The 26,874-nt window shown below is 35.2% G+C and overlaps 1 protein-coding gene across 4 annotated transcripts in view; it reads left to right on the top strand.

Annotated features, from left to right (window-relative positions):
* Positions 1-26,874, top strand: part of PATJ (PATJ crumbs cell polarity complex component) — a 473,288-nt gene that overhangs the window by 34,880 nt on the left and 411,534 nt on the right. For 3 of the 4 annotated variants that reach the window (XM_077149461.1, XM_077149460.1, XM_077149462.1), the window contains exons 4-7: positions 1,981-2,175; positions 3,860-3,999; positions 12,053-12,248; positions 14,113-14,241. In XM_077149461.1, coding sequence (XP_077005576.1) covers positions 1,981-2,175; positions 3,860-3,999; positions 12,053-12,248; positions 14,113-14,241 — 660 coding nt within the window. Of the gene's footprint in view, positions 1-1,980; positions 2,176-3,859; positions 4,000-12,052; positions 12,249-14,112; positions 14,242-26,517; positions 26,715-26,874 lie in introns of those variants that run through there. The other variant, XM_077149463.1, reaches the window with a different exon arrangement.

The raw sequence follows: 26,874 nt of genomic DNA, 5'->3' as shown, positions 1-26,874 counted from the left end.
TTTCAACTCTTAAAGTTCACTTATTAATGTTAGTTCATATTAGTGAGACCATACAGTACTTATTCTCTTGTTTCTGGGTAATTTCACTCAGCATAATGTAATCAATGTTCTTCCATGTTGTTACATGCTTCATGACTTCATTTTGTCTTATAACTATGTAATAGACCAGCATAAGTATATACCACAGCTTGTTTAGCCACTCATACATTGGTGGATATTTGAGTTGTTTTCATCTCTTGACAGTTGTAAATAATGGTATTCTAAACATCGATGTGGAAATGTCCATTTGTGTCCCTGCCTTCAGTTCCTCTGAATATATACCTAGTAGTGGGATTGCTGGATCATATGGCAGTTCTATACTTAGTTTCCTGAGTAACCGCCAAACTGCATTCCAGAGTGGTTGTACCATTTTACATTCCTATCAACAGTGGAAAAGTGTACCTCTTTCTCAGCATCCTCTCCAGCATGTGTCATTTTCTGTTTTTTGATAGTGGCCATTCTAGTGGGTGTGAAATGATACTGCATTGTGGCTTTGATTTGCATTTTCCTAATAGCCAGTGAAGTTGAGCATCTTTTTGTGTGCCTCTTAGTCATTTGTATTTCCTCCTCTGATAAGCGTCTGTTCAAATCTTTTGCCTATGTTTTAATTGGGTTGTTTGCCTTTTTGTTGTTGAGTTGAAGAATCTCTTTATATATTCTGGATATTAAACCCTCTTATGATATGTGGTTACCAAATACTTTCTCCCATTGCGTAGGCTGCCTTTTTACTTTCCTGACAAAGTTCTGTGGTGCACAAAAGTGTTTAATTTTGAGGAGTTCTCATTTGTCTATTTCTTCTTTTCAATGCTCTTGCTTTGGGTGTAAGAGCTAGGAAACCATCTCCTTATAACAAGATTTTCCAGAATTTAATACCATGATTTTAGTTATTCTCATACTGAAGATTAGCTTTCCAGAATTTAATACTGTGATTTTCCAGAATTTAATACCATGATTTTGGTTATCCTCATACTGAAGATTAGCTTTCTGTATTCCTTAGTCATAGAATGAGTCTCATAGTGCAACAGTGAATGCTGTTTGTAGCAATCAAAACTGAGATAGGTCATAACCAGTCTATTACTGTTATTAGAATAACTGCTTCACCGTAATGACATTGTTTATATTTGTATAAGTTTACTGTTTTTATATACATAATCATATTTTGTCCATACAAGTGTAAAATCCCCATTGCCAGGGTGTGCTGTTATTTTTTGAGTTCCTCTTCACATTTATTATTCATGTTACCTTTATTCCACTGGGCAATTGATAGTTTTATTAGCCAAATGATATTTAAAATATTAAGCTCTATTTTCCTGCTCCCCATATCACATGCCTCTCTTCTTTTTACTAATATTTAAGTGGCTCTGTGTATCACTTGCTGGGTAATCTGGGTGAGTTACTTAACCCTTGTATGCCTCAGTTTTTACAATTACAACTAGGTTAATGACAGCATCTCATATGGCTGATGTAAGTATTCAGTGAGATTATACATGTAAGATCTGTGGCACAGTGCCAGGCTCATAGCAAGCATTTGGTAAATATTTTTACTGTTAATATTGTTATATACTACTTGTAGATATTTTGTGACTTCCCACATGGAAATGTACAGGTAAATGCAAAAAAGCTCAATGTCATATATTAGATGTATTTATGTATAAGAAGTATAATGAGATATTAATATACATGCTACAAACTTTGGGTGGTGGTGGAGTCAGGGAGCAAGTACAAATTTTAAGCTATTAAATTTTGTGTAATACTAAATTTAAAAAAATTCTAGCATTATGAACACACAGATTCATTATTTGTACGTTTTATCTTCCACAAATATGCTTAATAAGCAAATTGCTCATGTAATGTGAGAAGTATAATATTTAATGTATAGAAATAGTTTGCTTTTCTAATAGGTTTCTGTTGATGATTCTCTTTTGTTTTTCTCTCCAACAGCTCAGCCATATACCTTCAGATTGTTCAGCCAACTTTGACTTTTCTAGGCAAGGTTTATTAGTGTTTACGGATGGTTCCATTACTAAGGGGAATGCCCACAGGCCCTCTAATAACTCGACTGTGTCTGGGTTATTTCCTTGGACATCTAAGTCAGGAAATGAAGAGTTTAACTCAGTCATTCAACGGATGGCTCAGGTGAAGTTATATTTTGCTCTAGGAATATTTAGCTTCATTTTTCCTGTTATGGGTTAAAAAGGAAATCATGGTCTTTTGCCTTAGAAATGTGTTACTGTTTAATTTGCTCATGTGTTTATATTGTTAGGAGGAATTGATGTCATTTCTAACATTTGTGTTAGAAATTTGTTGACCTAAAATCACATGAAAATACCCATGTGTGTGGAGAGGAGAACATTTAGGCAATAACTCCAGTATGACGCATTTGTATACTTCTAAAGAAAGAGATTCTTCCTGCGTTTGATCATAGAAGGAAAATTATATGGAAGTGAAGAAGTGCTCTCAAAGCTGTTTTTAATTTTATATCAAAGCAGAATCAATGAGAGTTAGAACTAATTTGTAATTTGGCAAATCTCAAGAGATGTTTAGATCTCACCTTTTGAAAGTGTGATTCGGTTTCATCTCCACTTATTCAAAATTAAATAATAGACAATTGAATTTTGCGGTGTATTAGTTTTGTGTTTGCTTACCTCACCCTCTAATAAATGCCTTTAAAAATGAAATTTGAGTTTGAAAGTTAAAATGAATCTGGTAAAGGTACAATAGTTACGTAACATTATTTACCTGATTCCTTTTTAGACTTTATAGTGCAATCTCTTTCATTTGACTTTCATAATAATTATTTTTATCAGATGCTTTAGTTGTTTACCATTATGAAGTTCTTATGATATAAATGTATTTATTAAAGAAATAAAATACCTTGTAGTCACAAGTAAACTGAGGTGAATGGTGGTTTTTTCCATGGTCTTTTGTATTGAGCTAATAAAAAGGAATCTTAATTTATCACAATAGAATTTAAAACAGAATGCTAAGATACTTCAGCTAGTTCTGAGTTGGACCTAGCATATATTTGACATACCTCATTTAAAAAGATATTTTTTGCTTCAAAGAATTTAGGGAAATTCAGTGTAAAAAATAATTTAGCATATACTATAGGAAAGGACATTTTTTCATGAATTTTCATCCAGCTTGAGGTTCATCTCAAAATGTGAATGAAGTGTGAAAATATCTCTTTGAATAGTTAAGGTTCTCTCAGAAACCATAACTGACAGATGATATCTATAAATATTATGAGAATCTTGTAAGAATTGTCTCATACAGCTGTGTGGGTGGGCAAGTCCAAATTCCCTAGGACACTGGGAACTGTGATGAGATTTTCAATGAATTTCCCAGGAGAAACTGGGTAGGTGTAGTAGAGACGGAAATTCTTTCTTCTGAATTTCATCACTTCTCCTTTTAAAGCCTTCAACTGAAGGGATGGCACTTTTCTCATTGTTGAGGGCACTCTCCTTAGTTGGTTGTAGGTGTAATCAGCCATAGCTGCAGTCAACTTCTGATGGTTTAAGTCCACAAAATAACCTCACAGTAACAAACAGGCCAGTGTTTGCTTGACCAGACAGCTAGACACCGTAACCTGTCCAAGGTGACCCAGGAACTTAAGCATTATACTGAGGTTACGGAACATTGCATATTCCCTCTTAAGTTCTACTGAAAATATCACATAGGAGAGTTTCCAGAAATAATTTACTGAAACACTGAATTTGTTTTGATTTTAAAGAGAAGACTTAGGGAAGCTGTTTTTGTGCTAGGCAATTTCACTTTATGGAAATGTTGACTTTTTTCTTTTTTTATCCCCCTGCATTAGGGCAGGCAAATTGAATATATAAATATAGAACGGCCATCAACTGGAGGCCTTGGATTCAGCGTGGTGGCGCTTAGAAGTAAAAATCTAGGAGAAGTTGACATCTTCGTGAAGGAAGTACAGCCAGGGAGTATAGCTGACAGGTGAGGAAGATGTTCATTTTGTTTACTTTTTTTTCTGACAGTACCAAATACATTATTGTAAAGAGAATAAGAAACTAGTAATAAAAAACAGTAAGATTAGCAGCTAACACTTACTTAACTTCTATGCATTCATCAGTCCTTTTGCAAATGTTCTTGCAAACACTTGTGGTACCAGTCCAGTTAAGTTAGTATCATTTCTGCATTTTATAGATTAGAAAGCAGAGGATCAGAAAGTTAGATGGTTTATATATAGTCATCCCACTATTAATGCTGGAACTATGTTGCAATTTCAAGACTGTCTGCAAAGCTAGTGCTCTTTCCACGCCAACAAACCCATACTTGAAATGGTATTTTAACTGTGGTCTTATCAATAGTATAAGAATATTGAAATTCACATCTGCATATTATATTATTTATTAAATTTAAGCTTATAACAACTTTTTGGATGATCATATCACACTATTGATGTATTAAGGGTTTTTATCAATTAAAAGGCCTCTAAAGACTATTTCATTTCTCATATTTCACGTGTACCTTTGTTTTAAGGCATGTGTGTAAGTCTTATATTGTGTGTCCATTTGATTTCTGATCTTTGGTCATTTATTCATTTAACCCTCTATTTAGAACATTACTACAGCCTACTAGAATTATTGCAACCATGGTATTATTATATTATAAAGATTCTCTGTTGAATTTTATTTTTGAATTCACATTCTCCATTTATGGGGGATCAGTAGTCTCCTCAAATCAAAATTCACAAATAATGGATTTCCATGCCATCTAATGGGTATATAGCGATAGGATGACCATATAATTTATTGTCCAAATTGGGGCAGTTTTGTGAGTGAAAGGGGGAGGTATTAATAATGATACCAAGACACCAGGACTTTCTGGCAAGTGTAGGCAATCCTGGATAAACCTGGATTAACACTCAGTTTAGCCTACTTAAGGCTATCGAGTCCCTTGATAGAAAGCCTATTTAATTTTAGCCTACCTTTAATAAAACAAAACAAAAGAAACTCTTAAAAATGATTATTGAGATATAATTCATGTAACATAAATTTCAACCTTAGAAAATGTATACTTCAGTGCTTTTTAATGTGTTAACAATGTTGTGTAACCATCCCACTATCTAATTCCAGAGCATTTCCAGCACCCAAAAAAAACTTTATACATGTTAGTGGTCCCAACTCCCTGCTCTGCCCATTCCTTGGCAATCCCTATTTTACTTTCTGTTTCTATGGCCCAACTTTTAATATGGAGCCTTTTCTTTAAATGACACTTATTCAGTCCCTTGGAACACTTGGAAATACTGGTTGATTTATTTATTAGCCTTCCCAGCTTTTAGATTCTTTAACTTAAGTGTTTACATACATTAATACTGTTGATAAAGAAATTGAGTAGCATTCTATGGCCTGTGGGTTGATTTTTCTCTCCAGATTGACCTCCCAATGCTTCCTCCTTTAGGCACTTCTGTCACTAATTCATTACAGTTGCCCCTGCATTTAGCATTTATTTCTCTGTTCTTTCATCAGTTTATCATGAAAAACCTAGTCAGATCCCTTGTTGGCATACAAAATGTCTACAGTATTTCCCAGATCTACCATATATGAAATTGGATATATGCAACTTCTGATTCTTAAGGATGTAGAGATAGAACCAACACATATGAGATGGGTTGTTTGGGTGGGGATCTTTTATTTGAAAAGACATACTCCTAGTTTCACTAGGCAAAGAAGTCTTATAGGCTGGATTTGAGTGTTGGCTTACTCTCAAGCTTTTTGACCTTGGTTAAGTTACTTAATTCTCCTCTAAGTCTTAGGGTCTTTTTTTAAAAATATTTTTATTGAGAAATCTTTATATACATACAGTCCATCCATAGTATACAATCAGTGGCTCATAATATACTATTACCAAATTTAAGAAAAGTAAATATTTGAAATATTTTATCTTATTGCTTTTATTAGTAATGAGATTTTGTTTCATGTTTTATTGTGCTCTCCATTACACCTTAATTTTGAAGAGGCATAAAATAGAAGCCTGTTAGCGTGGCATACATCTTGAATAAGACTTTGTTCCATACTGTACATTCTGCTGGAGGAAGTGTTGGGAAAAAGTGGTATAGATTTTATGGGGCAGGAAAAATAAACCATAAAAAATAATTTAAAAAGTGCTTGGAACATTTCACATCATCAAGGGTATTATATCTTTATCCAGTCATTTGTTTATTTAACACATACTTACGGAGGACGTACTGTGTGCTGTGTGTTGGTGCATGTGGTGGTTTGAAGCTGTATGTACCCCAGAAAAACATGTTCTCAAATTTAACCTATTTCCTATGGGCACAAACCCATTGTAAGTAGGACCTCTTGATGAAGTTACTTCAGTTAAGGTGTGACCCACCACAGTTAGGATGAGCCTTAGTCCTATTACTGGAGTCCTTTATAAGCAGAATGAAATTCAGACAGAGGAAAGCAGCCATAAGCTGAAATCAAAGGAACCCAGAAGAGAAGGGACAGATAAGAGATGCCATCATGTACCTTGCCATATAATAGAGGAGCCAAGGGTTACTGGCAGCCAGCTCCAGAGGGTCACAGTCTTTGCGAAGAAAGCCTCACTTTGATGATGCCTTGGTTTGGATTTTCTTTTCGCTTCACAGCCTACAGCTAATAAATTCTCATTGTTTAAGCCAAGTCATTTTATGGTATTTTCATTTTATGGTATTTGCTTGAGTAGCCTAGGAAACTAAAATAATATAATTAATGAAAAACTTCATTTGTCTTTTTTCCTCATCTACTGGGGAAGCATATTCTGAGTCTCTGAAATTTCCTGTGATGGGATCGTCTTTTGTTTTTCATGATGGGTCCAGTACGACACCTGATCGTTTATATGCCAATGAGACCACAGGGAGGGGTCAACCATACCTGCAGTTTCAGCTTGGGAGTTAGTTCCACTCGAAAGACCAACCAGCTGATTGGGGTGTTGGGGCTTTGGACCACCTCATGGCAGCCCACTTCTACCTTGGGGTGGGGGATGGTAAGGTTGGGGCTGCAGATTGAATGCCCCAATGTGGACATTGATTTTATCAGTCATACATATGTAATGAGACCCCTTGTAAACTTGGGACACTTGAAGCTCTGAGGAGTTTCCATGACTGAGAAAATACATGGTTGCTGTGCCGTGAGGGTAATGTGTTATAACTCTACATGGAGAGGGCACAGAAGCTTGTGTCTGAGATTCTCCCAGACCTAGCCTTATATGTCTCTTCTTTTGCCTTCTTATTTGTATCCTTTAACTATAATTGTAAGTATAGCACTTTCAGTGAGTTCTGTGAGTCATTCTAGCAAATTATCAAACCCAAAGGGTGGAGGTGCCCTCCAGAATTTATAGCCAGTTGGTCAGAAGCATGGATAGCCTGGTCTCCTGAGCTGGTGCCTGAAGAATAATCTTCTAGAGGATTGCCCTTGACCTGTGGAGTCTGACCTAACTCAGGTGGAGTCAGAATTGGATGCTGGTTCAAGCTTTTGATACCTTTCCAGTTGGATATAAAATGGTAAACAAAAGCAACATGATCCCCACAATGGAATATTATGCAGCTGGAAGACAGAACAAAGTCATGAAGCATGTAAAAATGTGGATGAACCTTGAGGACATGATACTGAGAGAAATTAGTCAGAAATAAAAGGATGAATACTATATGGTCTCGCTAATATGGTCTAACATTAATGAGTGAACTTTGAAGTTAAGAACGTAGGTTATCAGGAGATAAAATTAGGGTAGAGATTGAGCATGTGGTGCTGAGGAATAAATAATAGGGGGATAAGGGGTAAAATAAATTGGGTAGATTGAAATACTAGAGGTCAATGAGAGGAGGAAGGGTAAGAGGTATAGAATGTATGAGTTTTTTCTTTTTCTGGAATGATACAAATGTTCTAAAAATGATCATGGTGATGAGTGTACAACTATGGGATGATATTATGAGCCACTGATTGTACACCATGTTTGGACTGTATGTGTGTGAAGATTTGTCAATAAAAATATTAAAAAAAAAAGGCAACATGAGCCCGAATCCTTATATTTCTCTATACTTATGGATATGTAATCACGAATTGAAGTGAGCTCTCCCAAAATAGAGGAATTTGATTATTTGAGCATGTATAGTAAAGAGCTTTGACCAAGAACAAGACAGTGATACTCAAAGAGAGATTTGAAGGATGTTTTAAGGGAAGACAGTGGGATCTATAGAAAGAAAGTGGTGGTGGCAGGGAGAGGGGGAGATGAGTAGAGAGACTATCTTAAATAGTAGCTTTATGAAGAGATGAAACACAACTCTTGTGCTTGGAGTATGACTAAAACTTACTTGATAGAATTGCTTAGTGCAGGATGGTGCAGTAAAGGAGCTGAATAAAGGCTGGAGTCAGCCATGAAGAACTTTTCAGTCATTTTAAAGGGTCTTTATGGTCTTGGTCAGTTCTTCCTTCTGAGGATTTTCCATGTAGAACTATTATATATCTTGCCTAAGACTTGCTAGCTCTCAAGTCATGGAAAGCCATTATTTCTGAATGTGATGGGGAGACTAGAAAGTATGAATTCAATGATAAATTATTAATTGAGAATTCTTTATGATAGTATGGGGAAGTTAAATGATAATAGTAGCAATTAAACTAATTCTATTCAACTTTGATTATATTGAAAAATATAATCAAAAATTATGTTTTTCAGAAATCTTCTCTTCAGCTTATTTATCTTAGATTGAATTTTAGTCCCTGTACAGATATTGACTGTAAAAGCCTATTGAGTAGGAAGGAGAGGGTGATTAAAATGGAGTCATTTCCAGAAAGTAGGAAATTTACTTGTGAGAAAATTGAGGGCTGACATGCAAAATGATTTGCATCAGAGCTGAAAAGATTCAGAATAACTCATTCATTTGGTATAATTGAAGAAATCTCCCTGGGTGTGGAAGCTGTGATTAAATTTAAGGTGAAAAGGATGAGAAAATAGGGCATTGTATGTGAAATAATGGAAATGATTCCTGGATATTGCCCTGTAGTGTTCACATTTAAAAATAGGGTGCATGGGTGGTTCAGTGATAGAATGTTCACCTTCCATGTGGGAGACCTGGGTTCGATTCCTGGACCTTGCACCTAAATAAATAAAATATAATAAAATAAATGTATCTTTATGACATATGATGATACATTTATATGATAGAATATGGTGCAGCTACAAAAAGGGACATTGAAGGTGACACAATGAGCTGAATAAGCATAAGAGACAATGTGTTGTGCAAAATTAGCCAAAAACAAAAGAACAAATATGCTAAGGTCTCTCTCAGAAAATACTTATAAGAAAATGAGAGCCTAGATTGTGGGTCCTTATCACAGCCACATTTGGTCTGAGGTTGAGATATATTTATGGATTCTGAGACACTGAGCTATATGTGTATTAGCTGGTATTTCTCTGGAACTTTGAATAGCTCTGTGACATCTAGGACTCAGAAATGGAGTGCTGCAGCCACCTTGGCCAAGTGCAACCATTTACTGAGAATTGAATAGGATGAGGTTGGCAGCAAGGCTAAGTTTGCCTGCAAACATTCAGAAACCCCTACCCATGTAAGTTCTGGGCAGATTAGCCCCTGAGCCTTTTACTCACTAGTCGGCTAATTAGACCTCTGCCCCTGATATGACAAGGGCAGCTTGAGGCCCTGGACCCATACTTGTAGGGGCCTCTAATTGTTAACTCCCCCTTCCCACCCTTGTGATGTTCTTTCTGCTTCATTAGAACTGCTGCAGAAACCAAGACTTTCCATCTAGAACTCTGAGGGAAACCCAACTTTTAATCATCTGATTGGCCCCAATCATTGTTTTTCTTACCTTCTTCCACACCAAATATCTGGACCATCTGTACTTATAGTGTAACCACCACGATATCCACAAGAATATCCCTAGTGATTTTGTGTACAAAAGAAAAAATCATCAGTAACCCCATTAAAATTTTTTTGAAATATTCAACTTATATAATTCCAAGGGAGAATTTAAAATATGTAAGTCCCTGTCCTCAGAAAACTTTAATTGAATAGAGAAGGTTCTGTGCATAGTGTACATAGCATAAGTGAGTATTCGGTATGTGATAAATGAGTAGTGTAATGAGGTAATTAAATGGAGAGGGAGACTCAGCAGGATTGTGAAGGATGGATTGAATTTGGATGAGCAGAATGAAAGGGCATTAGAGATGGAGGAAATAAATTTACACAAAAGCAGGAAATGTCAGAAACCTTTTAGAGGGAGAGAGATCAAAGTAGTTGGAGAAAAGGTTTTTGTAGGGAGGAAGCCAAATCGGAAGATTACTTTGGGCCAAATATAGAGGTCTGTGATGCCAAGCAAATGCATACTGTGTCCTAAAGGTAATGTCCATTTTATTGGTAAAATGGTAGCTACCAGTTTCTGGTTATTGTCAGAATTCTGGTGTGAACTGAGATATGAAAGCACAATAAGGTGGACTTTTCATAATTTTAAATTTAAGTCATTAAAACAATCATTCTCTCCTGTCCTATTATTTTGAAGGTTAAAATTGTTCTTTTTATGAAACAGTCATGATAGGAATTTGCTTTCTTACATCTGCCTCTCTCCTTAGAGAGAGTCTATACATATTTTTGAGTAGGGAAATGCAGGGATGAAGAGAGCTTAGAAAAATAAATCTTTGCAAGTTAGATTTTAGATATTAGATAAAGACCTCAACTGAAGGGTTGGCGCGGGAACAGAAAGGAGGAGTCAGGTGGATGCAAGAGACACAAAGAATGATAAGGAAGAATTGTATCCATATAGGTGGTAGTTGAGGAGGTATTAAAGCCATCAAGTATAGTGAACCAGAACAGAGTAAATCCTAGTCTTCCTAGGAGTCAGAATACTTAGCTAAGCTTATCCAGGTGTCAATTACTTGTATGTAAAGTTTAATGATAAATAATTTAAAAGGTGATTGTGAAGATTAAGTAATATAATGCATGTAAACTACTTAGCACAATGCTTGGTTTGTGAATGCTCAATAGATATTAACTATAATTTCTATTTTTCATAAAAGGTTATGTTGATTTCTTTTTTTTTTTTCTGTGTGCTGTATGGTGGGGGTCACATTTCATTCTTTTTCCACGTGACTATCCCATTATTATAGCACCTTTTATTGATTTTTTGGTGGGAGAACTGCATGGGCTGGGAATTGAACCCAGGTCTCCCAGAGGCAGATGGAAATTCTACCACTGAACTACCCTTGTACCTCCTGTGCTAATTTCTTTTAAAAATATTTCTTTTTATCTTGGAAATTGATATATGGGAGAAAGATGAGGACTCCAGATATAGATTTGAAAGTAGACTCAAATCTTCCATTGACAAATATTGGAAAATGAATGACAGTGGTGACTAAGTGTATATGCCAGAGAGGGTATTGGTGAGTTAAGGAATATGATTTTTCCCAATGTGATAAGGGAGAAAGTCAGAGTGGAAGAGGTATCTGAGTACAGGTTTGTGCAATAATGTAGGCAGTGTCCATACTTGAAAAACATTGACAGTGAGGCCCTATAGATTGTTTTTGTTTATATTTCTAGCCATTGGCTTTTTTTTTTTTTGGAGGGGACGAGGGTGCTGCATGGTCCAGGAATCAAACCTCACACAAAAGGAAAGCATTCTACCACTGAACCACCTGTGCACCCATAGCCATTGGCTTTTTTTTTTTTAATTAATTAAAAAATTAACTAACACAACATTTAGAAATCATTCCATTCTACATATACGATCAGTAATTCCCAATATCATCACATAGAAGCCACTGGCTTTTGAAATGGGTGTGTATGTTTTAGGGATGCAGTGCCTAATTGGTTAATGAGTTAATAAGTGTTTTGATAAAAAGCACTCTGAAGAGCTCTGTTATATTACATAATTAAATAATTGAATAACTGTATTAAGTGAAATAATACTATAAACAATGAACTGCTTACATTGAATAATATTTTTTATGAGACTGTATGACTTAAAACAAAAATTTATTTTCTTATTTGACCCAGGGATCAAAGGTTAAAGGAAAATGATCAGATATTGGCCATTAATTATATACCACTAGATCAGAACATTTCTCATCAGCAAGCAATTGCATTATTACAACAAACCACTGGGTCTTTGTGTTTGGCTGTGGCCAGGGAACCAGTTCATACAAGAAGCAGTACTTCTGCAAGCCTAAGTGATTTAACTCTGCCAGAAACAGTGAGTTGCAAGTTTGGAAAAAATGCTTGATTTTGAATTATGCCATTAATTATAAGAAGTAGAAAGACATTTAAAAGATGCTGTTTTGTCATAGATCAAGAAAAATGGTCATATGTTCAAATGTATTAGCATATTTAAACAAAATGTATCATGAAAGTTTTAAAAATTTATTTTTGTTTTTTGTCTCTTTAGGGTCTTGTGGGTCTCATTTAAGTTTATTGTTTGATAATACAGGGCACATTGAAATATTAGGTGTAATTATTTTGGTGATGAAAAGAGTGTGTGTCCCTTGGTGACGTAGCCAGTTAATTAAGCTGTGAGTTTTTATTAAGGATTTACTATTGAGTGTCTTAAGTAAGATTTTATTATTTTGAAAACATTTTTGTAAAATATATCGGGATTTATGACTTATTGATGTTAAAAAAATTGTAGCAGTTTTTAAATGTAATAGTCTATACTGAACAACTTAAATGAGTATAAACATATATGTTTTTTGGGAATCCTTAAACTTACTTTGTAACATTTCACAGATTTTGGCATGTATCTTCCAAATGCAAGCTAATAAGTCTTATTTTCTTATAACACTCAGTGCTAGCTGGTCTATTTAATTTTCATTCAGTGGGACAAAAGAAAAAAGAGTGGGAGCAGTAGAAGTTCACAACACAAATAAATACGTAGCTATTGTCACTTTTGTAATCAGTAATATTTATAAAGCACAATATACATAATAAATGGAATGAACAAACTAGGAAATTGCTTAGCATAGTGGTTAAGAGCAAGGGCTTTTGAATCAGGTATAGGTAGGGTCAAGTCCAGTTCTTCCATTACATAGCTGTATCACCCTGGGTAGGTTTTTTAACTTCTCCGCAATTTAGTTTGTCTATTAGTTGACACTAATTAACAGTGTCTACATCACAGAGATATTGTGAGGATTTAATGAGAAAGTAAGTGAAGAGCAGTGTCTGGTACAGAGAAAAGCCCTATGAATATTAGTTGCTGTCATTAATTCAGGAATGTTTAATAGCAAACACTATTGCTCTCCAGATACTGTTCCAGATAGGAATTTATTAATAGTTATTTTAATATTTAAAATTGCACAATAATTTTCTGTTTAGAAATTATTTAGAATGGAAAAAAGTGAGTATGCCCTAATGATTTTGAAAGGGAGAAATTCTGTTCTGCAGTTGGTTCATGTGAATTTAATGTGCATTTCTTACGGAACCCTGCTAATTATAGGAAAAATGCTTATGTCTCTCAGTGTGATTTCTGTATTCCTATTACTGATATCTTTGGTTGTGCTGATTTTTGCCTGTCCTTTGTAAGTGTCTCAAATTCATCTCTTCACCTTGTGTCCTCACTATTTCATTCTGCTGCTGCCTGAGGAATCTTTCTTGATCACTGCTTTGTTCCTGTCATTTCCTCCTTTAAAATCTTCAATTATTCCTACTTACTTATCCAATTAAATCCAGTCTTTTGACCATATCTTTAACCCACTCTGTTATCTGGCCCAGCTTTGCTCTTAACTTTTTCTTTTGCTTGACTCTTTTCCTTCTCTGTAGTACAATTTAAATGTCACCCTCATCTTGTCTTCTTAGAGCTACAGTGTCTTTTGATACAAATTCTGCTGTGTATTTAAATTATGTGTGTTTTAGTCCTTCTCCTGTCCCTCTTAAGGGCAAGGACCAGATGATTATATATCTTTTAGCCTCTAGAAAATTGCTAAATATGAATGAATGAATTTGCTCATTTCGTGGTACAAATGAATGAATGTTCAATTTATTGTCTCTTATTTTAGTAATTGCTGAGTTGGAAAACTAAGTATCTGTGTTGTACTAACACTGTGGCTCTTGTCATTATTTTGTAGGTTTGTTGGGGTCATATTGAAGATGTTGAGCTCATTAATGATGGCTCTGGATTAGGTTTTGGAATAGTTGGAGGCAAATCAAGTGGCGTGGTTGTGAGAACTATAGTTCCTGGAGGATTAGCGGATAGAGTAAGTTGACCTCTATTATCATTTTGATGCTATAAAGTTTAATTGATTGGATTGAAACATAATTTTATAAAATGGTTTCTAGGGTCTATGATTTGGTAACTAAAATTTAAGCATAGCTTTAAAATGGTTTATTCTAGAAGTGTAAGTATGCACAGCTATACTTGAAACAGTATCTAAATTAACCTTTTTTCCTTTTTTTTTGCCTGCAATTGTCAGAATTCTAAATTCCATCAGAGAACAATATTTTTTAATTGAAATGTGTTGTTAATGTGTATTCCATTTTGAAAATCTGTATTATTTTCCTCTAGCCTATCTTTTAATGGCCTAAATGTTAAAATCAGAAAGCAAAGTGATGATAAACATTTGTCCCAATATTGTATAAAGTAACCAGATACACAATATCCTTCATTGTGTAGCAGTGTTTAAACAGAAAGTAGGCCATTAAAAAACTTATCAACTATCTTTGCCTTAGTTTTATACTGAAAAAAAAGAGAAGTACTTCATGTTTAGAAATTTGTTGATAAAGCCACTTAATAATGAGCCTAAATTATATAGAATGGCCATGATAAATCAGAAATAACTATTTATTCCCATTTTCAGAATAGTATCTTAATTTCACTGATTAATATCTAGTTACAAGTAAATTTATCCCTTCAAATAAACGTAAATAAATAAAAAGGAATTTGCTGTACAAATGCAGATTTCAGACAAATCCTTTAGCTCCCCATTTCTAATCAAGATTGATAACCCTTACACCTCCCTCCCATTGACCACTAGTATTTCAATTTACCCAATTTATTTTACCCCTTATCCCTCCTTATTTATTTTTTATCCATGTTTTTCACTCATTTGTCCATACATACCCTAGATAAAAGGAACATCAGACATAAGTTTTCCACCATCACACAGTCACACTGCAAAAGTCATACTGTTATACAATCATCCTCAAGAATCAAAGCTATTGGAACACAGCTCAACAGTTTCAGGTATTTCCCTCTAGCCACTTCAATACACTATAAACTAAAAAAAGGTATCTATATAATGCATAAGAATAACCTCTTGGATAACCTCTTGACTATGAAATCTCTCTGCCACTGAAACTTTATTTAGTCCTATTTCTCTATTCTCCCTTTTGGTCAAGAATGTTTTCTCAATCTCATGATGCTGAGTACCGGCTCATCCCAAGATTTTTGTCCCACATTGCCAGGGAGATTTACACTCCTGGGAGTCATGTGCCACATAGTGGGGGAAGGTAGTGAGTTCCCCTGTCAAGTTGGCTTAGAGAGAGAGGCCACATTTGAGCAACAAAAGAGGTTCTCTGGGGGTGAATCTTAGTCATAATTTTAAGTAGGCTTAGCCTATTTTTTGCAGAAATAAGTTTTGTAGGGGCAAACCCCAAGATCTAGGGCTTAGCCTGTTGAGTTGCTTGTTCCCACTGCTTGCGAGAATATTGGGAGTTCTCCAAATGTGGAAGTTAAATATTTCCTCCTTCTCTCTAGTCCCCCAAAGGGACACTGCAAATATTTCTTTAATCACTGTTCAAATTACTCTAGGATTTATCAGGCATCACACTAACTTGGGCAAACCAATAAAATCTTAATGCCCTATTCAAGATTCCATGTACTTATGGCTTTCAACTAAACTGACCATACAAGTTAAATTAGGAAATGCACTACCCAAAATATAAATTTTTGCACCCAATAAACATCTCTCCCTTTGGACTCACACAGAAGTTGAAGTTTTGAAATATGGACGATGTCATCCTTTACCCTTTATTCTGATCTACCATAGTCCTATCCAGATCAGCTTCATTCATATCTCTACTCAAAGTCTGATCACTTTTTCAACTTTTTAAACAATTCCTATATGGGGTACTACTGATTTTCATAGCTTCAGAGCTCTAGCTCTGAGTCTCAGGTGTCACATGAGTACCCAAAGTTTCTGGGAACGACCAGGTTATGTACAAACAACTCAGTATCTCAGAATTTAGAAATAGCAGTAACAGCTCCTGAGTATATGTGACTGCTTTAAGAGCTTACAATCTAGGACCCTTTACAGTAGGCCCCAACCTGATAACCCATGTTCTTGACTTCATTTCACCGGGTTTTTATATTATACTTAGTCCATATGATTGAACCATGATAATATTTGTCTTTTTGTTCCTGACATTTCATTCAACATGCAGTCCTTAAGGTTCATATACCTAGTTGCGTGCCCCACAACTTCATTCCTTCCTGTGGCAGCTCAATAGTCCATTGTCTGTATACACCATAGGTCCCCCTTCCATTCCTCAGTCATTGTACTATTAGGCCCACCTCCATCCATTGTGAATCACGAACTCTACCACCATAAACACCAATGAGCAAATGTCCATTTGTTTCCCCACACATAGTTCCTCTAGGTATATACTGAGCAGTTGGATTTCAGGATCCTATAGCAACCCATGCTTAGCCTCCTATGGAACCACCGCACTGCCCTCCTAGGGGCTGCACCTCTCAGCTTCCCTACTGACCATGTCCAGGTACATCTCTTTCTCCACATTTTCTCTAGCACATGTTTCTTTCTGTTCATTTTTAACAGTTTTATTTACACATTATACAACCCAACCTAAATAAATAGATATGCCTTTGCCAGCATAATCTATATGAAGACATTACCTTTTCTTCCAATTTCCTTTACTTTTTAACTCATCTGTCCATTTCCTGGATAAAAGGAGCATCCCTAACACCCTTCTTGGTCCATGAGATACAAACAATTTTCATAGTAATATTAAGAAGTTGGGCGGGCCACGGTGGCTCAGCAGGTAAGAGTGCTTGCCTGCCATGCCCGAGGACCCGGGTTCGATTCCCGGTGCCTGCCCATGTAAAAAAAAAAAAAAAAAGAAGTTATTGGTCCTTTAAATCATAGCTGCATTTTCACTGATGAATTAGAAGTGATGATGGATAAAACTGCTGGTGCCTTAACTATGAAACAAGGTAGTGGCATCAAATAAGACCTGATATTTTTTACTTCTTGTGTTGCAACAAAAAAAGAAAAAAACTTGCCAGGTTTACTTACAAAGCATTTTTATGATATAGTAAAAGTTAAAAATTGTATTTAATTTTTACCTTTGAATACGTGTCTTATTTTTTTGAAACAATTCAGGGTTTTGCTTCTCTCTTTTTTGCAATGATTGTTTGCACTTCATTTTTTTTTTATTTTGGTAAAATACATATATCATAATATTTTCCAGTTTAACTATTTTTAAGTGTACAACTCAGTGGCATTAATTACATAAACTGTGTTCTTAGGCACTGTGCATGAAAGCATTTAATGTATTCAAGGAGTGTGATATATGATATTGACTCTCAAATGTTCAAATGATAAATAGATAAATGCATATATGCATGTACTGATGGATTGATGGATTTATGAAATACTGTAAATGTAGCAAAATGTTAAAATTGGTATATCTGGTGCAACAGGGGTATGTTAGTGTTTTCTATATGGGATTTATATTGTTTATGCAATTGACCTGTAAGTTTGAAATTATTTCAAATTCAAAGTTTTTTTTTTTCAAAGAAGAATATCCACAATTATGAAAAAGGCTACTAACATACCTCCCCCTTTCCCAGCTATATGTCATATTTAGGTCACATTTTCTTCAACCAAAGCAGTGTATCAGAACATAATGAATGCTGAAGCAAATGTGAAAATCTACCTCTCTCCTTTAAGATAGATATGTAATTTGCAGTTATTTAAAAATGGAGTCTACTTGCTAATTTTTTTGTTCAAAATATACCTCTTTTAAATTAAAAATGTGTTAACATGTAGTAGGTTTCTTATTATGTTAAATGAACTAATGCATAAATATTCTTTAAATTTCTCAGTTCTCATTTCTAATTCATTAGATGTTCATAGATATAACCTGTATAAAGTAAGGCTCTTTTCAGCTTCAGTCATCTTTGATTTTTTTACGGCTTTATTGGTGTATAATTGATATAAGATCAGTTGTACATATTGAAAGTGTATCATTTGATAAATTTTGACATGGATGTAGTTGTGAATCTATCCATCTACAATTAAGATTATGACTATATCCATCACCTCCTAAGATTTCTTTGTGCCCTCTGTAATTCCCACTCTACTGTGCTGAAAAATTGCTAGGAGTTTAAACAGTTTTCAAACCAAAAAGTTTGAGTTCTGCTGATTTGGGATCTGAAGCAAATATATAAATATGGTCATTTTATGGGTCTTCAAAACACATCTGTGGCACAAACAAATAATATTTTTTTTTGAAATATCTCTTTTTAAACTGAAAAGGGATGAGAAATTATATAATATTGTATTTTGATATCTCTTTCCCATGTCCCTACCCCACCCCTTACCAATTTTAATATGCCTGTTTGCTGGAGTAGCAGTTTTCTAAATGCAAAAATCAGGTGGTTATTGGGAAAAACAAAGGATCAAATAAATTTTGAAAACACCAGCTTAAACAAAATCAAATAGGTTTCTTTCCTGTAAAATTTTCTGAAAGTTTAATAGACTAATCTGTATTATGAATTTTTACAAGAAGAATATGCTGTGCAGAGTTTCCAAGATTAATTCCTTTGAGTCACTTTTTGTAAAAAAAACCTAGGTCCACGGAGGTGCACGGGTAGTTCAGTGATAGAAATCTCATTTGCCTTGCAGGGGACCCTGGTTTGATATCTGGCCCATGCCACCCCACCCCTCCAAAGAAAAAAAAAAGCAACAATGTTATTTTCCCCTTTCCTGAAAAGGTTCATGCCTATTTCAGATCATCAAGTGAGGTGGTGAGGAAGTGGAGTTGTCCATTAAAGAGTCATAATAGATAATGGAGAAGAAAGTACTTTTTACTGGGGATTGCTACCTGTTTTATATACATTATCTCATGTACTTCTAAAAATAATCTTGTAAATTTTATTCCCAATTTATAAATATGCAACCATTTAAAAATTGCCCAAGGTTGTATAGCTAGGAAGTGACAAAGTCAATGTCTGTTTGATTCTGAAGCCTGTGCTTTGTTACATAAATTTGTTTATCCAAAGTTGGTGATTATATTTTCCTCTTTCTGGATTATACTTGCCCAGCGTAGTTCAACCTATTCTTTGGGAACAGCCAGCTCTAGGATTAGTAAGCACTGTAGTCTCTTTCTTGTACAGAATCTGGTGAAGCCTAGAAATGAGACAGAGTGGTTTTCTCCCCTATACCATTTCTCTCTTCATCTCAGCTCAGCTAATGGAAGAAAGGAAAAAGAAATAAAACTCTTCAGCTTTCTCACTATAGTTCATTTATCTCCCTCTTCATGCCTGCTACATTTATTCTTTGTTCTACTCAATGTTAAGCTGTAATTCGTGTAGTAACTTCAGCAACAACACCCTCTCTATTACCCCTTCTGTGGCACAAGATGTGGCATACACTCTTGTGTTATCTACTTTTGGAGAAATTCTTCTCAGTCTACTTATATCTTAAATAGGTTTCTATGAAAGGAAAGAGGACAAGATCATGGAGTGTGGATTTTAGAGTCAGACAGATGAAAGTTTCAGTCTTGGATCTACCACTAACTCTGGACAAAGTACTTCTGTCTTAATTCCATGTTTCTAAAATGGGGGTATGTTGGGGGTTCCAAAGATTTCCCCAGATCTGATGATTTTATAGGAGGTTCCACAGCAATGGTTAATTACAGTGGACGAGTACAAAGCAAAATCAGCAAAGGGGAAAGATGCATGAAGCAAAGTGTGGTGGAAACCTGGCACAAGTTTCCAAGAGTCCTTTCTTGGAAGTCACATACCACATGCTTAAATCCTCCAGCAACAAATTATAACTATATGTGTATTTCATGGAAGCTCATTAGAGACCCAGTGCCTAGGATTTTAACTGGATACTGGTCATGGAGACACAAACTAGCTAGCATGTGCTAAAATACAGACTCCCAAAAGGAAAGTGTTCAGCATAAACCACTGTTCAGGCATAGTGAGCCATTCTTATCAGAGAATGGTGGGAACCCTCCCATAATTTTAAGTTCCAAGATGCCAGCCAAAAGTCAACTTTGCAAACAGGCCCTTCCAAGAATAACGGTCTCTGGCCTTCTAGGTTAACTCTTTTCTCTACGGGGGATAATCATGCTTGCCATGCAAAAATACTGTGTGAGCTTTGAATGCTAACTGATGTAAAGTGCTTAGCATGTTGCCTATTAGTTCCTATCCCCTTGTTGACCCATTTCTTCTAGCTGGGATGAAGTTGGAGGAGCTGTGTTTTCCTGAATTAACTGGTTGTGCATCTTTACAAGTTGTTGCTTATGTAGCTTGATCATAGCTTTAAAATAAAGAAAATATTATTAAAATATTATTAAAATATTATTAAAATATTAATGGTCACTATTGATGATGGCAGTCTTCTAAGGGAATATGAATGTCTTAAGTCATTAGTTCAGATGTGATTGAGATCGATTATGGTCATAAGGCCATGCCAATATTCTGTTAAAGGGGTTAATATCCCCCCCCCAGGAATGCAAAGTTAGGAAGTTAGGAAAAAAAGTCGGTATTTCTCATTTGAAAGGGTTTCATAAAATAGCCTCTTATATATTTTTATACAGATCAGTCAATATGTATATGGCTAAAAGATGGGTTAGGACCAAGAGAATATGGCAAAAAAAAAAAAATGCTCAACTGAAGTCACTGCAGCCTAAAATGCCCTAAGAAAAAGCGGTGCACATGCTACTAGGCTTAACCCTTTACATACAAGATTGTGTTAATGCTCATAATGTAATGAATTTATTTTCATTTTGCTTAAGAGGATGTAAGATTTAGGTAGGGTAACAGCTGATTTTTGGCCGTAGAGCTTGTCCCAAGTAGAGCCTCTGACTCCAAAGCCCATACGTGTCCACTTTCTCTAAGTTTATAAAGTAAATAAAATAGAAAATAGCATTCATTTAAAAAAAAAATACTGATTTATATGAAGCTCTTTAGATATATTTGTTGAGATCTAATCATAATGACCAGTCAGTTCATCTAATCAGGGCTAATTCCATGAATATGAAAAACATGGTATGATGTAAGGGGAGCTAAAAGGCCTATACCTGTAATCCTCAAATACTTTCCGAAATTCACCTATTTTATATCTGAAATACCCATCTTTAGAGCACCATATTTGGTTATGGAAATAGTTTCAGAAGTTTTCAGCAGTTTGATGTTTTTTAAAGTAGTAACTGGTAGTGTAAAACCTCTTTGTTTTGTTTCATGTGGTCTGGAGGAATTCTAGGGAAACCAGGTCTACTGGGTTATTCCATTTTTTATAGAAGATGACCATTACAATTCAGCCTGTTTAAAAGTTGTCGTGAATTATTGATGTGCTGGACAAGGCAATTGATCATATTTGCTCTTCAATAACCTTTAATACTAAGAAGGAATGGAACCAAGCATGGATTGACGGTGGATATGGACTGTGAGGGACTCAGTCCTTTAATTCCTTGAGGAAGAGTGTTCATTATAGTCCTGTTTTCTGTCAGTGACATAGTGCCTTTTGGTTAAAGACCAATGAGGGAATAGGGCTAGAATATGTTTATAATTTAGTAATGATTTAATTTTCTGAGTAGTGGAAGCATTTTGTGCCATTTTTTAGTTTTTAAAGAAACAAAGAAATTTGATTTCTTTGATTCCTTTGTAGCTCGCACTTGAATTCCTATAGGTTTTCAAATATTTTGTGGATTAAAATGATTGTGTATCCAGCCTATGAGAATTTAAAATGCAAAGCTATGTTTTCTTCTACCCAAAAGCAGCTAACTTGGATTAAAATATTTTTCCTTTGTATTTTAACTGTATAATTGATAGCGTTTTAACGTTAATAGTGTGGTATACCCTGTTACATCAGCCATTTTACTTTTTCTGCCTTCCACATTATCTTCACCCATATGCATGATTTTGTTTTGTCTTTTGACAAAAATCTGTGGATTAATGTATTTTTGTATTTGAATATTTGATTAGCATACTATATGTGCTTGAATCTTGGCATGACTATTTATTGGCTTTCTTTGATTTATGTTTCGGTTAAAGAGCAAATAGGACTTCATTTCTGTTAGTTTCCTTGCATAGTAGACAGGTTATGGAAGGAGAATATTGATAAGAAAATAGTAATAAAATGCAATGTTTTGAGCTGTTGGCCTTAGACAAGGTAGCTGTCATTTTAGTGTTTTTCCTATCAATCTTACTAATGACTGTTTTTGCTCTTATAAATTCCTAAGAACACCTGTTTTTCTGTAAGGGAGAAAATGTTTGACTTTCAGTGACAGATGCAAATTACATCATTTTAAATCAAGAGTTGAGGTAAAGTAGGAAGTGACTGACTATATGCTTGATATACTTTGGCTGAGCCAGGTGTGAAAGAAATTATTAGGCATAGTCTTTATTCTTTGGTAAGGACAAAATTCTGTCCAGGGAAGGTTTGAGTCACAGAGGCAACATTACCCTTAATTTTTATCAGGACTACTGAAAGTAAAAATCTAGCAAATCTTCTTTCTTATTGCCATAATGATAATTTCTTCCTTGCATCTGCTTCCTTTCTCTAAGTTTTTCCAAATATTTCTTGAATTGAATTGCATTTTTGTTACCCTAATTTCATTTTCATTGCATTTTCCCTTTTAGCACCTTCTACAGAGTTTACATAAAGCATGTAGCTTTGTGCTCATGTTTTGACCCAACCCCTTTATTCATTCAGATTCTTGGGAAATTGGAGGAAAGGAAGGCTGGGAAACAGGCTTTTTCGTCCTAAAGCTTTTTAAAAATTTCCTCTTTCAGAATTTCATCTACAACTTACAAAAAGAAAAAATAGATGGTGCCACCTGAAACCAGGAATATGAAACTTAGAACTGACGTAACCCTGTGGATCATTTCTCTTATTCTCAGGCTAATTATTCACTTCTCTTCATTACAAAATACCTGTTTTTAATCTTCATTTTATTTATGCTTTTTTGACAGTTATAGGCAATTTCTTGATGAATAGTAAAATTCTAATACTAAATTTACTGTCTACTAGCAGCCTTTGTTTATAAGAGGTAAACTTGTTACGCAAATGCTACTCTGGGAATATGTGTGGAGTGGAAGGCAAATAACTTAATGAGAAGAACAGGGGCAATTTGTGTTAAGCTTCGGTTCTGTTAAGATTACTAGTTCTTTGACATTGACCAATTCAGTCATCGTTTTTCTTTTTTTTTTTCTTTTTGCATGGGCAGGCAGTGGGAATCGAACCGAGATCTCTGACATGGCAGGCAAGAACTCTGCCTTCTGAGCCACCGTGGCCTGCCCTTTTTGTTTTCAGTCATCCGTTTTGAATCTCAGTTTTCTCATTTGGAATTTGACCTTGTCTAAATCAGATGATATATGAAAAGTGATTTTTAACCTGTGATATGCTCTGAAGGGCAATTTTTTAATTTAAATTTTATTTTTACTTGCTATATTAATAGTAATATGGTATTCTTTTTTTTACTTTTTTGTGAAAAATAACGTATGCAAAAAACCAATAAATTTGAAAGCACATTACAACAATTAATTGCAGAAAAGATTTCAAAGTTTGGTATGGGTTACAATTCTGCAATGTTAGGTTTTTACTTCTAGCTGATATAAGATACTGGTGACTAAAAGAAATATCAATATAATGATCCAATAGTCATACTCATTTTTTTAAACCCTACCTTGTCTGTATAACTCCACCGTCACCTTTGATCTTAGAGGTATTTGGGCTATGCCCATTCTAACTTTTTCATGTTTGAAGTGGGTATCAATACTATGGGATAGGGGAATGGAACTAGCTGATGTTCTGGAGAGGCTGGTCCCTCTGAATTTCAGAACTTATCTGGTCCAGGGACCCATCTGGAGATTGTAGGTTTCTGGAAAGTTACTATAGTATTCTTAATATACTGTGTTAAAAATAAATGAGAGAATTCACAATTTCTGATGAAATAAATTTAATAAAAATGCAAGTGAATCAGAGTTTGAAAATTAACAAATGAAGGAAAGGAATGATATACATTTCAAACTGATACGCATTTTGAAAAACCATGTTTTAACTTTTCTACATATGAAATCTATCATACATATAAAAAGTATATGTAATATATGTGTACATTTAAAATAATAGTAAACACCAATGTACATATCACCCAGCTTAAGAAATAGGACATACGTATCTTCTCTATACTCATTGAGAAATATAACTTTAAATATATCCTATATGCTAAGAAATATAACATGCATATCTTGTCTCTTTTTTAAATACCTCCTATATGCTAATGACTCCCAAATTTAAATGTGTAGTCTAGACCTCTTCCCTAACCACCCCCCCCCAGATTCATTTATGTAGCTATGTACCTGATATCTCCTCTGGGATGTGTAATATATCTCTGAGACTAAACATCTTTAAAACTGATCTCCTGAATTCCACTCTCTACCTATCTCCTTGGTAAAGACTTTGTAGTCGGCTTTATCTCAGTTACTGGCAACTGTCTTTGCAGTTACTCAAGTTAGAATGTGGGAGTTTTGATCCCATCCCCATACCCCGTGAAAAAACTATCAACAGATCCTGTTGTCCGTTCATTAAAAATGCACCCAGAATCTCATTTCTCAATATCCCCCATCGCTAACTTAGATTAAGTTACTGTTATTTCTTTCTAGATTATTGCTATAGTCTCCCAACTGATGTATCTGCTTTCATTGTTCTGCGCCACCCCCCACCCCCATAGTCTGTTTTCAGAGCAGAAGCTAGAGTGGTCTTATTAAAAGTAAGTCAGATAGCTCGGGGGGTATGTCCACATGTGTTCAATGAAAGTAGATTTCTCCTGTGGAAAAGTCAAACTCTGAATCTGCACTTAGTTTAATTTTGTGTATTACCATGGAAAGATGAAATCAATTGGAGGAAAACAATGAATGACATCTTTGCCAATTAGAAACTATTGTGTACCCCAGGAAAGAAAGCTAGCAGACATCACCCTATGCCTTCCAACCTGATAGAGAAACCCTGAACATCATCAGCCCTTTCTTGAGTCAAGGCAAATCTGCCTTAATCAATATGGTTAAGCTGAAGATTAAATAAATGTAAATCCCCAAGCACATTTAATACAACATTGTTTATGCAGATTCAGGTACAAATGGTGCTTTTCTTATTTTATTACTTCCTCTGTAACCCCAGAGGGAGACATTTGTTAGCTGAGCTGTTGACACATGCAGCCACTGGAGTTAGTGAGCTTAAAAGATATAATTATAGAATTCACCCAGGAAGAGTGGGCAATGCTGGATACATCCCAGAGAAAGCTGTTCAGAGATGTGATGTGGATAATATCCGTTTCTGCTTTCAGTGGGATATCAGGTCTGTAAATCAGATGTAGCTTCATAGTTGTTTCAAGGGGAGGAACTGCAGGAAGAAGGAATTGGATTGTTCCAAAGCCAGAATTCAGGCAGGGAAAATAGTCTTAAAAAAACAAGAAATGCTATCCATGCATCATATCTGCATGAAAGAAAGCAGAATTCTCATACTCAAAAGAATGGCATTACATGTAGTGAATTGCCAGAGATTGTACTCACGTTTCCAGAATGACTCAACATGTATTAACTCACAAGGAAAGAAAACCCTACTTCAGCAATCTATTTGGGAAAGCCCTCAATGACAAATCATCTTTTAATCAACAAAAGCATTTTCACACTGGAAATAAGTCATATGAATGTCATCTAATTGAGAAATCCTTTGTTCAGAACTCTGGCCATACACATTACAATGGAACTCACATTGGCGAGAAATCCTGTGAATATCATTTATGTGGGGAAGTCTTTACTAAATATTCTGAACAGAGACAACATGAGAGAACTCACACTGGAAAGAAACCATATTTATGTCATCTATGTGGTAAAGCCTTCACTCATTATTCTAACCTTAGATAACATGAGAACACTCACACTGGAGAGAAAACCCTATGAATATCTTCTATGTGGATAAGGCCTTCAGTCGAGGTGCTCAACTGAAACAACATGAAAGAACACACAGGAGAGAAGCCATATGAATGCCATCTATGTGGGAAAGCATTCAGGTTTTGTTCTTATCTTAGAGTATATGGAAGAGTTCATACTGGAGAGAAACCATATATATGTGAGTTATGTGGAAAAGTCTTCACTCAATATTCTGCCCTTAAAGAACATGAGACAATTCACACTGGAGAGAAACTTTATGTATGTCATCTATGTAGTAAAACCTTTGCTCATTCTTCTAATCTTAGAGAGCATGAGAATACTCACACTGGACAGAAACCCCATGAATGTCATATATGTGGGAAAGCCTTCACTCAAAATTTCTAACCTGAGAAGACATGAGAGAACTCACACTGGAGAGAAATCTTAGGAATATCATCTATGTGGGGAAACCTTTATTCTTGTTTTAACCAGAGAACATGGGACAAACTCAAACTTGAGAAATACTTTATGCATGTCATCCAGGTAGGAAAGCCTTCACCCATTTTTCTGGCTTTAGAAAACATGAGAAAACTCACAGGGGACAGATACAATAAGAAACAGGAAGCAGAATGCTTTTTAGCGTTACTCCTCAGGGTTCTGTATATGCTGACCTCAGTGCCATTCTCCCTGAGGCATATCCTAG

The sequence above is a fragment of the Tamandua tetradactyla genome, chromosome 2 (assembly GCF_023851605.1).
Source record: "Tamandua tetradactyla isolate mTamTet1 chromosome 2, mTamTet1.pri, whole genome shotgun sequence".
Lineage (NCBI taxonomy): Eukaryota > Metazoa > Chordata > Mammalia > Pilosa > Myrmecophagidae > Tamandua > Tamandua tetradactyla.
Note: the sequence above shows the minus strand (reverse complement) of the source record. Positions and strands in the feature narration are given on the sequence as shown.